Source organism: Neopsephotus bourkii, unplaced genomic scaffold, assembly GCF_033783945.1.
Source record: "Neopsephotus bourkii isolate Nb327-2 ecotype Australia unplaced genomic scaffold, CSIRO-AGI_Nbou_v1 NB_1767, whole genome shotgun sequence".
Classification (NCBI taxonomy): Eukaryota; Metazoa; Chordata; class Aves; order Psittaciformes; family Psittacidae; genus Neopsephotus; species Neopsephotus bourkii.
The window spans coordinates 6,109,422-6,124,874 of NW_026902241.1; the positions used below are offsets into that span (position 1 = coordinate 6,109,422).

Below are 15,453 nucleotides of genomic sequence, written 5' to 3' on the forward strand. Positions count from 1 at the left end.
CTTTCTTGTAAGAGACCACAGCTTTTGTGCCAAACCAGCACCACAGGCCTCGGGATCCATCAGGCTTTCTCTGGACTTGTCTTGGCCTGCTGAGAGATTTGGTTTAGCAAGTGACAGCAGTTATCTAATTCCGAGGTGACTGTTGCCTATTTTGCTTTTGCTCTTGTATAATTTTTATAACTGCATGGTTTAACAATGTTACATGTATTTTTGTAACTACCAGATGGCAAGGACAAATATAGGTATTATGGGCAGAATGAACTCTCTCTGACCCTACAGTAAGAAGTCATACAGAGGAGTAAAGGCATGGGATGATAGCAGAGGCCTTGAAAGCACAGGCACAGGATAATATGGGAGGCCCTGGTGCTATAAACAACACTCCAGTGGTCAGTTACCCAAAAGCAGCCTTGAGAAAACAGTAAAAACAGTCTGAAGGATAACAAAGAGAACAAAGACATAACTGACTCAGGCAGAACAAATCAGTTCTAACTGGTTTAGCCAGAACATTCCATAGATAGTAAATTTGGATCCAGTGTCAACCTGCACACCAGTGAAGGAATGCGTTTACATATAAAAGTGACCCTGAGCAGATCATACAGTGAGAAGGAAATAAAACATCAATATCAACATTATTCTCTTTTTGGTAAAGAACTCACTATGCCAGGCAGTCCCAGACTGAATTGAGCCTAGGACCCAGAGGAGCAGTGGAGGGTTAAACATAACACCAAAGAAATGGGTGTTACCAGAAAGTTTGCATATCCATTATTTTAACTATATATAAATTGAACTATAAGCCCCAGTATTATTGTAAATGGATTAAAAATAGTTCTTCGATTACCTTTCTAAGACTTCTATAAGACTAACAATGAATCTTTTACTTTGCATATACAATGAACCTGGTCTGAAGACCTTTAGCAGGTAATGAGATTTTTGATCTTCAATGTAATAAAATGGCAGCAATTCAGAAAACCTGTTCTACAATCTGTCACCAAAAAAACTGCTACAACTTTTATCTGCATCAGCAGCTAAAGGTGCATGTATTTTGCTGGATTGCATAGTTTTCAGGGCCAGGGTTGCTAGAGCTAGCTGGAATTAAGGCTTGGACTAGCACTAGATATGGCCTGAGAGGATTTTTAAGGAGCTTGGGTTGGATCCTGGAACAGAAGAGACCACAGGACAGACTTTAAGACTTCAGCCACCATGGATGTTTAATCTAGCTTAGATTTACAGCTGTTGCTGTCCCCAGGGTTAATTGCGGAGATTGTTCAAATGAGATGAACTGGATTTACATCTGGCCCTACAAAGACTGCCAGACTGGTTTTGTGGGATGATGAATTAGACATCAGATGTTCTTTTAGGTTCAAACTTTTGAATGCAGGTAATTGGAGAGATTTGTGCACAGCTGTATTATAGAAATCTACCATGATGTTTAATTTATTCTCTTAATTCACAGCAACCTCTGAAAAAGCAAACTTGCTAAAAAGCTGTTACCGTTTTATAATCACACACTCAGTGGCTTGGCAGAACAAGATAATCAGCAGCTAAATCATCCTGGGGAAATTATTTTCATAGAACCATCTCTAAAACATACCTTTTTTAACACATTTTATCCAGTTTGTGTCTTTTTTTTCCCCAAACATTTATGTCTCTGTGCCCCACATTGTAGTCACTTATTATATATGCACTACTTTTATATTAGTGTCATTGCTATAGCTAATATGATTTACCTTGCAGATGTCTTATCAACATGCCCAGCACCAAAACTGTCCTGGGAGCTACTCTGTATGTGTTCAAATCTAATGCGGTCATATGTTGTCCAGTTGCTACTGAGCAAGAAGATGCATTACCTATTGTGGTAAAAAAACAACTGTCTAGAAAGGTTTTGTGCTAGGAAAGTCAGGCTAATTTTAAGCTGGGGACTTACAGAGGAAGCTGGTTTATGGCTAGATTCCCCACCAGCATAGACTGTCTCTGGGTGAGGTTAAAAGGGGCCAGGAAGCTTGGTTTTGTGGTGTACATAGCAGGGACTATGTGGTTATTTCTAAACCTAAATCTGGATGGAGTAACCTTTAGTGTCATTGATTCCATCATGAGCACTGTTTCTTTTAATCCATCAAATACGATTACTTCTCTCATTCCAAACTTAAAACAGATACAAGAGGCTGCAGTGTTTTTAAAAGAAAGCTTCTCGAGTTGCCACAGAAACATTTTATTTTCCCTTAAATTCTATATGTTTCACACTAAGAAGGGCTACAATCATCCCTGCAGCAGTAAGTAAATGCTTAAGATGAACTTTCAATGGCCTAGCGGAACTAAAAGTGGGCATTTTGATAGAAAGAGAACATTCTGTCCACACCAATGGACCATGCAGTATCTGTGCATAGACCTGAAAGAATATGATATGCTAGTATTTAGAACTAGGCTCCTCTCTGCATGGCTGCTGCTGCTGAGTTTGCCTTTTCTGCCCCAGGCAGCAAGCATTACCCTCTAGCTTCCCACCATTATAAGGTTCAAACTCCTTGGTTTCGAACAGCCTTAAGCACCACATGTGGTACCTGCTTTATCCCTTTGTTTCTCTTTCTTCCTCCTGCCAACTGACTCCATTTTCCCTTCCCTGATGCCTTCCCTCCCTTCACAATTCCACCAGCTCTGCTCCCCAGTCTTGACCTCAAGCTTTTTCCTTACTCCTTCTGATATCTACCCAAGCACAGGCCCCTTTCACCACCACCATTCCTGCTTCCTAGACCCTCATAATTGCCCCATGTCACTTAACAGGCTTACTCCATTTCTTCTCTCTTCCTCTTTCTTGAGCTTCCACGGAAACTCTGACAGGTCACAGTCACTCCATCAGCTCTTGGCCTTCATGGACACTTGAACGCCTCTGTATCAGGCTCTCTTTCTGAGGGATTTCCTGCTCCAAGACTTCCCAAATGAGTCACACAGGCTGCTTTGAGTAGCACCATAGCTCTTCCCTCTCTCCAGGTTGCCATCAGCTCCTGGCTACCCAGATCCTCCATGACACCACTCCTTTTTTTCTTTTCTTCCAGTGCTTTCACACCCCTAATGCTCCACCATATGCATCTCTGTAATGCTGATTTAGGCCTTGATCTGCCCACAGTGTTTCCTCTCATACTGGGAATGTTAGAGACATGCAGGCATTTGCAGAAATGCGAAGACAACAGAAAGTCCTTTCACTACTATAGCTGCTAGAGGCTAAAGTAAAACCTGCATTTTTCTCATAGAAAGTATTTTCATGACACCATATATTCTAACCAGTTTTGGAGAGGAACAGTTTGGTGGCAGAGTGTCTTGTTGACCCTGAAATCTGAGTGGCAGGAATTGTACCTATGAGATCTGCTTCTGAAATAAATGATATGGAAAGAATATGGAGAGGAGACAAGTTGCAGGAGATGAAGACAACCCTGGAAGTGTGTTATTCCCACCTTGAAACAGATGATGGTCAAAGATGAAACAATCATTCTCACTGCCTCAACAAGCAGCGCAATACCAGGAAGTTAACTCTGACACACAGGGCTGTGCATCTATCACAGGGGGGCCAAACAGAACAAAAAGGCTGAAAGCACAGATGGATAAATGTTTAAATTAATCCCAGTGAGCGATGAAGACAGTCCCACATGCCCTGCATTCCATATATGCTCCACGAATGATTAGTATGCATCTTTATGCTTGCCTTGGTTTAGCTACCTCTCAGTTTGCTTGCCTGGTTACAAAAAGTGAGGGAAACATTCTTTCAGTGGCACATCACCATCTTGTGGAGAAGTTTAATTAGTGCAGCTCTCAGTTGGGAAACGAAGGCTGACCAAAGTCCCTTAACTTCAGCTTGTGCTGGAGTCTGAATGAATTTTGGGTACTCTAGAGTCTTGTTCATACTGGGGAACTGGCTTGCATGATTGCAAGATTTATTCTGGTACTATCAGTTTGCTCTTCTGGAACAGCTGTTTGAGAGCACAGGAATTTTTTCAAGGATCAGCAAAGGTGTCAACATTACACTCAAACAACAAAATCAGTTAACTTCCCTGAGTCAACAGATCTAACAGGGTGCAATTCATGTGCTGTCCTGGACCAGATGAATGAAGGGCTCCCACTGTCATTCAGGAGAAGCTAAGGCAATATGCAAATATTTAAAATAAACCACTTCTTCCTATGGTATTCTCATTTTTCCTGGCACACTTACATCTCTGCCCTAGAGCATGGAAATTATACAAACTAATATCCACAAAGCCAACACTGTTGAACTTGTTTGTAAGGTTCCATGATGGCTTTCAGTACTCTAGGCAAAACTTTAGGCATAAATAGGGCTCACTGTTCCTGTTGAGTTGTATTCGAATTCTAGCTCTATTTAGTTCACGTAAGGCATTGAGCCTTTGTCTCTTACTTTACTAGGCTTTTGGGTACTTCAAGCATCTCTGAATGTCTCTGTTGAAGTTGTTTTTACATAAACGTGAATAGGAGCTGGAAGACTGTTCTAAGTCTACTGCAAAGAAAATGAGACTGTTCTTTAGAGAGGCTAGTTAAGCTGCAAATCTGCTTGTATATATGTGGCTTTAAAAAAGGGGTTTGCACAAATTCATGGAATAAAAATTTGCTGATAGCTGCTAAACATAAAATACCAAATCTGAATAACAAGTCACAAGAGGCTAGAAAAGTAGATGGATTTTGGTTCTCATACAGTACAAGTTTCAGGGCAGCAGAGGTAGATAGCCTGGCTACTAGGATACAGGCTGTTTAATTCTGCCTCAATGAGTGCTAATTGGTTTTATATATTAGAAGAGCTTCACTAAGAAAGGGTAAAGAGAAGAATCTCTACACAGCTCATAGCCCAGTGCAGTGTCTCCAAAGTATGGCAAATGAACTGGTGGCACACAGCAAAGATTTCCAACAGGCCTCCAGCTCCCTCCCCAGTCTCTGTGGTCAAAGAGTGAGAGGCCCCAAAAGCCTGCCTCACACAGAGCCTGCCTGCAGGCACTGACAGGAGATGGACATGCCTTGCTGAGAGCTGGCTAGATGCAAGTCCATCAGCACCTGCCCACAAGCCTGTATCTGCCACATTGGACTATGTGGGGGCTCAGGATTTGAGTTTCTTCTTAGCATCAAATATACCAGACATCAGTTTTCTGCTTCCTAGGAGCATATCCTGGGCATCAAGCTGTGAGATACTTATGGAGTATCTCTCCTGTTAGAATCATAGAACAGTTAGGGTTGGAAAGGACCTTAAGATCATCCAGTTCCAACCCCCCTGCCATAGGCAGGGGTACCTCACACTAAACTATGCCACCCAAGGCTCTGTGCAACCTGGCCTGGAACACCGTCAGAGATGGAGCATTCACAACTTCCCTGGGCAGCCCATTCCATTCTTTGCTCCCTCTCTCTCTCTGAAAGACTGTGATTTATTTTCCATGGAGATCAGGGAAACTTGAATCTCAAACAAAGAGAAATGCCAGGAGAGAAAAACTATTTTCTGTCCAGGTTTATAGCTGCAATAGCTACAAAAGCTGCAAGATTATAGAGCAGCCTAGAGTAATTATCATCTAACAGCTTCCAGCCTAGGCAATCCATTTTTTTATTTCTCTAAGCTGAAACATAAATTATCAGCATTTTCTGCATAGGCTATATAAACCCCCAGTTATTCAGTCCAAACCCACATGATTTCCTGACTGGTGCACTGAAAATAAGCTGAAAGGCAGCAAGGCTACAGAAACACAAACATATTCATATTGAATAGAGACAACCCCAAAACCCCACTGGTAAAGCTTTTTTTCTACCAACTGATGTCAGAGCCTGTGTATTCCTGACAGAACTCATCTACTCTATCAATCAAAGCGACTGAAATCTACTGCAAAGCCAATCTGGCAACTCTGATGGCTGGAGTAATTCAGCATGAACATAATTGCTTTTACTTAGGATTATAATTAGGATCTATTTGACAAATGTCACTCTAGCTGGGCCAGGGATAATGAACAGGAGTTGTGGGATCCCTACCTTCTGGGCGATGGCTCCCTGCAGGCTGAGGAGAGAGCTGCATTCCCCTTCATGGTATTCTTCTTTACATTCACGGCAGAACACAAACTGGAAAACAAACCAAAGCACGCAAGTCGTAAAAACACATTAGGGATACAGACAGCAGGTTACAATCACGAAGAGTCATACAGCAGATGATCTCTTGCCCTTGTCATCCCATTAAATTCCCATAATCATCCTAATTGTGCATCTTATTATACACTGATCATTAACACAACAATTTGCTGTTATTACTATACATTTCATTGGTGAAGTAATATAAATGCCATTATTAAAGATGAGATTTTGCTACATGGTCCATTTAGGGACATAAAGTCATACTAGATACTTTGGGGTGTGTTTTTCCTACAGTGAAATCTGTTTATACAAAGAGTGCTGGCTGAAACAAGCAGTTCTGCTTTATAGTGTTTGCTAATGGAAATAGTCTATTCATATTTCTAAATCAAATAATTTCTCTATGGAAAACTATTGCTGACTTTACTTTATATAGGTCATATGAAATACCATTCTTGAGAAAATGATATCTATACTTTTATAGAATGGTTTAAAAAAAATCCATAGAAGGAACACAATGATAGGTTACTTAACACAGGTTTTAGGTGACTATTTCTAGACACTTACTTCATTTCTAGCAATTGTTCTGGTTTCATCTTCCTTAAATTGCATGGTTCTTTATCTAAGGCTTCATTGAAAAGTAATGTCTTTTGCAGATGAGTAAAACAATTGTCCTTACCTCAGTCTGAGCTGTCTCTGCCACCTAAACTGATTCACATGTATCAAGATTGATGCCTTTTTTTGAACTAAAAAATGAAGATATCTGTCTTGACATGTGTCAAAATCTTTGACCCATCAATGCTGCATTAAATTCTGTGTCCTTGCAGGTAAGAAGAAAAGTCAATAATGTAAAATGGGTTTCTCTTATGCTGTTTTAAAGCTATACTGTCTTGATGCAACTCCAGACTCCGAAAGATCTCTCAGTGGTAAGCCATTCTGACTGGTGTTATAAGCAAGACTGATATAACAGCCTTGATTTTTAGATACAGAGCTGCATTCACATGTAATGAGCAAAGGATATCAGGAGGACATGGCACTAGAACATTTGTCTGCCACAAATTCCAGCTGTTGCAATTTCATTTTGAACTCTTTCAAGCTGTCACTTTTCTAAGAAGCACTGAAAATGATATTTCATGCTAAAGAAACTGCACTTTTATGAAAAGGAGCATTGTGCAAGTCTGAAAGGATTGATTCTGTTGTTCAGAAAGTGAGAGAAATTTGAAGCAGAGGGGTGGAGTTAGTGTTCTAACTTCCAGAGATATCAAACCTAATCACTTATTTGCTCTCTTGTCACTTCTCTCCACTCTTTTGACAATGATTTGAAACGTTTCATTTTACTTCAGGTAACATGGATTTGTTAATTCACTTGTGCTTGTTAGAAAACAGCTTAACAATGGAAGCAGTTCTGTAAGGTATGTTGTATGAGAGGCTGCATTATTGTAAAAGAGCATCACATGAATACAACAATTTGCACTACATTAGTGGTCAAAAGTTTCAGCTATGTTAAACGCTGCTCAAACACATAAGGAGAGATACTCGCTGTCTGGATACCTAATATCTCAAGGACTTGTTATCCTTTAACAAATAAGGTTATGGCCAGGTTTAAGTGTTTTTCCTATAATGTGTCCTATTCTCTGTTTCCTTTGTGCTTTTATTTCCATATGAACACACCTGGCTGAAGGGATTCTGTGTACACTTGCTTCATTACTGCCTTATCGCACAATGCCTCAGCTTGCGTTCTGCACTCATCTCTCTCACTTTTCCTACACAAGTGCAATTTTAAACCTTCCATAAACACTGAAAAGGGGGAAATAATGAAGAAAGAACACCACTACCACAGCCTCCCGGGCATATATTTTGCAAAGACATTCCATCTGCCTCACAAGGTAAGTTTATGTGGCATTGCTATTTATTATAATAATAAAATTCATAAACTCATGCAGTATTATTTAAAGATGTGAAATGCATTTTCTCATTATAGAGGCCACTTTTTATACCTGCCCTTAAAACAGAAAATCCGCAAGATCAACGTTACCAATGTTTTCCCCATAGGATTGCTGTCCTGGAAGCATGCATGAGTGTATAACTGGGCCTTTCACTAACAATTGTATATCCTGCAAGCAAGTAAGTCGATGAGTGAGCTTGCCACATCCTTGTAATGGAAACAAAGTCTGATTTTTTTTGGGGGGGGTGAGACAGGATACTCTTTTCACATATTACTAGAAAATGGATGAGATGTTGTCGTGGTTTAACCCACAGCCAGACAGCTTGTTACCCACTCCCCCCACTTCTTGCCCTCCCCCTACTCCTGGGGGAACGGAGAGGAGAATCAAAAAGAATGCAACTCCCACGGGTTGAGATAAGAACAGTTTAGTAACTAAGGTATAACACAAATCACTACTGCTACCACCAATAATAGTAATGATAAAGGAAATAACAAGGGAAGAGAATACAACACCTCATCACCAGCCGACCGATAACTTGCCCCCCCAGCCCGACCAAGCACCGACCGATACCTCCTCCAACCCTGCAGTCCACCTAGTCCTTCCGGCTAACTCCCAGTTACATCCTGGGCATGACGTGCTGTGGTATGGAATACCTCTTTGGTCAGTTTGGGTCAGGTGTCCTGTCTCTGCTTCCTCCCAGCTCCCCTCCTCCCTGGCAGAGCATGAGGCCCACAAAGTCCTTGGCCAAACCAAAACATCATTGTTTTTCAGCTCTGTTCCCAGCTGAAAGTCAAAACACAGCACTGCACCAGCTACCAAGAAAGAGAAAAATGACTGCCACTGCTAAACCCAGGACATTATCCACCCCTTATTCCATACCATTCACGTCATGCTCAGATCCCACATTTTCAATATACCATCACTCTTATCTAAGTGCACTCTCATCGTAGTGCATGGACCAGTCCCTATAAAGCTGCTGAGTCCATCTGGTCCATGATGCCAGGCTCCATCTCTTGTAACAGTCTTTCAGAGCAGGAGAGGCTGTGTGCAGTGTTCACACACATGAATAACCTGGGCAGTAGTGTCCATTGTTAGGTCCACCCCTCGATCATGAGTCCATCTCTATGTTGCATCTCTGCTCTGTTGGCCTTAAGGGTCATGGGCCCACCAGGTTCAAAATAATTCATTGTCCTTCCATCTCCAGTGTTTCCAAAGCACTGGAGGGGCCCAGTGGACTAGATACTTGCCCATACTGTCCCACATGCCCTGCCACTCATGGCTGTCCAGCCTTGGGGAAAACCTCTTGGTCCTCCCATATTGTTGTCTAACCCCAGACAAGACCCAAACCCGACTCTGCTTAAATTTTGGGATCAGACACAATGGTGGTGGGTAAAACACACTCTGCATGTGTGCCAACATGCTGATCCCCATCACAATCAGCAGGCAGGTCCCCAGGACACCCAAAGGCCATTCAAAACTTTCAGAACTCTCAAACGATGCTGCTGTACTTGTCACTGGGGCTGGTGTAGCTGCTGTGCTTGTCACTGGGGCTGGTGTAGCTGCTGTGCTTGCCGGCTCTCCCACCACCAGCTTCTCTTTTCCTGAGTCCAGATCTTCCTCCTCTGCCTTGCTGGGAAATGCTGCGGGGTCTCCTGCGTCCTCCTGGGGCTCGGCGGGCGGCTTCCGGGGAATGCTCTCGGCCGTCGCGGGGCTGGGCTCGGCCGCGGGGCTCGGCTCCTCCGCTGCCTTCTCCCGCTCCTCGACCGCCCCGACCTCCTCCACCGGCAGCCGTCCCCGCGCGGCCTCCGGTCCCGCTCCCGCTTGGTCCCCGGGGCCGCTCTCCCGGGCCGCTTCAGCAGCCGCCGGCTCCCGGGGCCGCCCCCCCTCGGCTTCCCAGAGCCTCACGCAGACGGAGGCGAGGGCGAGGGCCAGGACGGTGAGGAGCAGCCGGACGGCCAGGGACCAGTCCACGGCCATGTCCGTCCCGCCCTGCTGCTGGAGCTCGCCCGTATTACAAGTCATTGCCATAAAGTACAGTGAGACAAGAACCTTAGCCCAAGCCCCACACTTGATAAACACTAACACAGCAAATACCGGCTCTAAGTAAGTTACAACATTCTGAAGCTGTGAGATCAAGAGGAACAACTCTGAGATCCAATAAATCAGCATTGTGACAGTCAGATCTGTCGTTATCTCAACCCCTCGTGCCCCACGTTGGGCGCCAAAAAGAACTGTCGTGGTTTAACCCACAGCCAGACAGCTTGTTACCCACTCCCCCCCCTTCTTGCCCTCCCCCTACTCCTGGGGGAACGGAGAGGAGAATCAAAAAGAATGCAACTCCCACGGGTTGAGATAAGAACAGTTTAGTAACTAAGGTATAACACAAATCACTACTGCTACCACCAATAATAGTAATGATAAAGGAAATAACAAGGGAAGAGAATACAACACCCCATCACCAGGCGACCGATAACTTGCCCCCCCCAGCCCGACCAAGCACCGACCGATACCTCCTCCAACCCTGCAGTCCACCTAGTCCTTCCGGCTAACTCCCAGTTACATCCTGGGCATGACGTGCTGTGGTATGGAATACCTCTTTGGTCAGTTTGGGTCAGGTGTCCTGTCTCTGCTTCCTCCCAGCTCCCCTCCTCCCTGGCAGAGCATGAGGCCCACAAAGTCCTTGGCCAAACCAAAACATCAGTGTTTTTCAGCTCTGTTCCCAGCTGAAAGTCAAAACACAGCACTGCACCAGCTACCAAGAAAGAGAAAAATGACTGCCACTGCTAAACCCAGGACAGATGTAAAATCAGTTCTGTGGCAAAAGAACACCCTGGAGGCTGATCCGTTTGTCAGAATAAATAGGCATCTCCCAACAGAAATGCAGTAAGCACTCCCTTTTTATGGCAAAGCATGCATCATAAAGAAAAGGCATGTCACAGAAAAGAGCAGTTTGTGGTAGTTTTATTCATTTTTTACATTCTGATATAAAAAATATAATAAAGTTTCAGTAATAAAATACAGCAACTGCAAAAATGCTATCAGTCAACTTGTGTTTTGTGGCTTCATTAATATTAATACACTTATTTTGCCCTTGGAAAAAAAAAGGATTTAAGTGGTTCAGTCAGGATTTAAGACTTCTGCATAAATTTAATATTAGGAAATGTTTAAAATTACTATAAGTAGTGTAATTACTAATAATAGTTAAACTTTCTTTCATTTACCAAAAAAAAAAATAGACTGGCAGATTATTGTGATAATATAAACAGCATATAAACTTTCTATGTCTTTGTGTATTTAGTACTTACTTTTGTTACCCTTGAAAGATTCTTCAGTTGGAAACAACCAACAGAAAGAATAAATACCAAGGTCTCAAACCTATCCCCTAGGTTTATGCAGTAAAAAGAGGATTAGCAGGGAAATCCCCAAAGCTTTTAAGGGATTTAGGCCCTGGAAATTAATATAACCTGTGTGTGTGCTATTACAGGCTTTTGAATATCTGTAAAAATGTTTGTTGCAGCCCTAAGCAGAAATTCTGAATCCAAGTGATCTTAGAATAGGAGGTATCTAAAACCTCAACAAGGATCCAGATCATGTTTTTGAAATCCTCCCATCTTTATGATCATTCAAACAACAGGTAAAATCAGATCAAACTCTGGTCAGCAGTATGGAATTCAAACCCCACAGATTTGCAGTGCCAACAGTGATGCTGAATGAAAAATGAGGATAGTGAAACCAAGCTGTAGACTCAATTATTCCTGACTGGCCTATTTATGGTGTTTTAAGTTTGGAAGTGGCAGCAGAATGTAGCTTTATTTTTTTGTTTGTTTTGGACAAAAGGAAAACAAGTTTGTCATTTACATGCTATGCTGTTCTTTTGGAAACAAGATTTTGTCATTTTCTTTTTCCCAGCATTTCAAAGACCTGCTTTCTCTTGGATTAAGCACCAGAGCTCTCATTCTCCCTCTTGCCTACTGCAAATGCCTCTTCTTTGGTCTCAGATAGTATCTCCCTATAGTGCTCATAAAATACTACTGTTAAAATTATCTTTCTTCCAACTTCAATACAATACTCCCATTCTGAATCCATATACAAAGCTTCCAGTTTGACCTCTCTACTATTATTTTAAAGTTACTCCTCAAATCAGATATTCCTTTTCTTTTTCACCCTTACCTCCATCCTGTATGTGTCTACACAGCAGCATGAGGGCAAGGCTGCTGTGAGGTATCCATAGCCATGGTTTAATCTGCATCACTGTAGGTGCACTGCTAGGGACTTCAGTGTGAGCTAACAACTCAAGCACATACCCGGATTTCTTACCAGGCTTCTGCAGTCCATGTTGAAATCTGGACTGCCACATCGTCACTCCTACAATTATTACTATTAGCTAAACTATACACGTTTTGGCCAAAGTGTATCTTCCAAAACAGACATTCACATCTAGATTAAAGATATCAGGTGAGGAAAGATGCACTTTCATCTCTGATAATATCTCCCTGTAGTGCTCATAAAATATTACTGTTAAAATTATCTTTCTTTCAACACATAACCATGGCTCAGTGAGGAATCCATACTGCATCATCTGATAGTGATGAGACAATGCTGCTGCACAGACCCCAAACACATCAGTTCGAACCCAGCCCCCTAAAGCCTTTTACTGATATCTTATGGTGATGAGTTCTTAATCAGAACATTCTGTAGTTTGAAATCTTACAAGAAATGAAATTGATTTTCCACAATTACTTTTTCTTATCAAACCTGTAATCTCATCATAGAATGAAATCAGTTTCTTCTGATATGACATGCTGTCATTAAGAATATATTGACTAGCAATCATATCAAGATTGTTTTGTCTTCTCTTTCTTCTACCTTTTCTTCTACCTTTTTTTCTCATTCAGTGGTGGCTGTCTGGACCCTTCACTATGGATGTGAATCACAAATTCTTAATCTACTGAATGCAGGCAGGATCAACACCTTTGTAAGTACTGAAGCTTTTTGCCTGTACTGCAAAACTAATACAGAAGAGACACAAAGATTCCTCAAAACCATGACTATATAAACAAAGAAAATCAACACAGGTATTTTCACCTTTCATTTAAAATGTAGCATTACAAGCCTTATCCTGCCTTCTCAGGCAAGCAAGTACTTCAAGAAATCAACCTTCAATGCCTCTACTCACTCTTTCCTCTAAAATCAAATCTAAAACCAAGTCAAAAGAACAGTACATTGTAATCATAATTCACTCTAAGGATGAAATAAACCACAGCTGACTTATTAATTTTATCATTTAATGAGCAGCCAGAAAATGCACATTAAGTGTCAAAAGGCTACAGTATATTCTAAAGAGAATACAAAGGAAACCAAGTATAAGATATACATGGAACTAGACAGACTTGTTTTTATGTCTTCAAACCAGTTTGGTTATATATTGCACATCAAAGCAAAATAATGTAGATAAGGTAAGATACTTGCATGGCTTTGATCACCAGAGCATCATGGCATCATCCCTCTCAACATATTCCTGTAAAGCAGCAAAGTACTACTATTTCTGTTTTAGTGACTGGAGCCTAATTCAAAGAAATCCTTGGCCACAGTTCCCTAAAATTTGAGGATCTTAATTAAGTTGATGTGGAAACACGAATGCCATTGAGGATCCACACCAAAGAATCTTGTCCAAGATCACACAGCAGCACTTTAAGGGAGATTTCCAGTTTTTAAACACTGGAGTCCCCACTACTCGTCTCACGTCATTCATCAAAAGAAGCAGACCTTGTTTTCAAAAGGTCACGACTTAGCCTAATAAAGGTAATCACTAAAGTATTTCCATGCCCTTTATTTTTCTGAGGGGAGGTGTAAATGAAAATATGATGGGGGAGTACAAATAATGAGTCGCCAATCACACAGAAGCTCCTGTGAGCTCTAACCAGCAATGTTTATATTGTATACAGCAAATGTATAGTTGTTTGGGGTTTTTTTTATCAGGCTAACAGGATGTTTCTAATACATTTTTCTTACCTGGAGAGTGTTTTATTAAATAGTAACATAAACAAAACACTGGGTAGGCAAAGCATTCCTTCTTTTCACCTGACAACTTGATCACTTGGTCAAAAAGAAACCAACAACCCTTGGAAATGTTAAATATTATAAAGCACCAAGTTTCAATCTTAAATGAGCTTTTGTAGTCAAAATACAGGCTGCTGATTGGAGCAACAATTTATAGTGAAAATATGAGCATGACCTAAGAGAAATCAAGGCTATTAGAAAGTGACATACAGAATAGCACTGCCCATAATACCCAAAGGCATCTCTTTAAAGTGTTTCTGATTAGCAAAATACAGCTTCCAAATTCACTTTCCAAAGTACAAATTATAACATTATATTGTTATAGTGATACATACCTACAGATTTTTTTTTATTATTTTTTTTTAAGAAAGCCCCCAAATCCCAAATTTCACCAGGAAAGTTTTCACCATACAGTGTATCTTTTGAGTAAGAGAGCATTTGGATTCTTAGCTAGAGTTCAAACCTCCATACACACAGACTAAGCATTTTTTACCATGAAACTATGTATTATGATACCTATATCCATTCAAAGTCAATTAAAACCACCTCCCACGCTCCCCCAAATGTCATAATCCTTGTGTTACTGCTGTGAACCACATGTCTGAGTATTGGGTTGACTTTGCCTCTGGCATTTTGTTATATCCAGCATCAAGTGTGACACTGTCATCTGCACACCCTGTCTTTTGGTGTTTCTTGTGCTTACAGCAAGAAACTTTAAAAGCAGTATATTTGCCATCCGTAGTAGCTATGTTTACTTAGGATTTGTGACTTTCCCAACTGTCAGCTATAGAAAACCCTGTAAACTCTACAATGAAGATAAATGCCACGGTAGAAAAAGTATCCATTTTTAATGATGCCAGTCTTATCAGATAGAAGACAATTGGAAAGCATGGTAGTACTTTCAGAGCAATTCTGGTTTTTCTCCTTATAATAAAGTGAACATATTTACTATGCATATTTCCTCTAAAATCAAACTTTTGTGAGAAGCACAACAATCTGTCAAAACATGGTATCGAAATTCTAGCTGCAGTCTGTGCAGCTTTTGAAATCTTTGGGCAATTTGTCATCAATACTATAAGAGGCAATTTTCTATAAACATTAAAAGCCTTTAGGTGTACGATGCATCAAAACATTTTAAGACATTTCAGTGTGTTTCTTTTGAATCTGAAAGTGAAAGTCTTCCCTCCTGGCTTCTGCAAAACAACCCATGGGCTCATTCCCTGAGATCTAGATGACCATATGTACATCACAAGGCTCTTCAGAGAGTGCTGATGAGTTTGTGTCTGCAGACAAACAGACTTTCCTGGAGCTTGCCTTACATCAGGCAACATTAACCTGTAAGATGGATTGGTAA

The 15,453-nt window shown here is 41.3% G+C and overlaps 1 protein-coding gene across 2 annotated transcripts in view; it reads right to left on the bottom strand.

The window, feature by feature from the left end:
• Positions 1-15,453, bottom strand: part of PRKN (parkin RBR E3 ubiquitin protein ligase) — a 722,549-nt gene that overhangs the window by 12,336 nt on the left and 694,760 nt on the right. For both annotated transcript variants that reach the window (XM_061378740.1, XM_061378739.1), the window contains one exon: positions 6,001-6,087. In XM_061378740.1, coding sequence (XP_061234724.1) covers positions 6,001-6,087 — 87 coding nt within the window. The remainder of the gene's footprint in view (positions 1-6,000; positions 6,088-15,453) is intronic.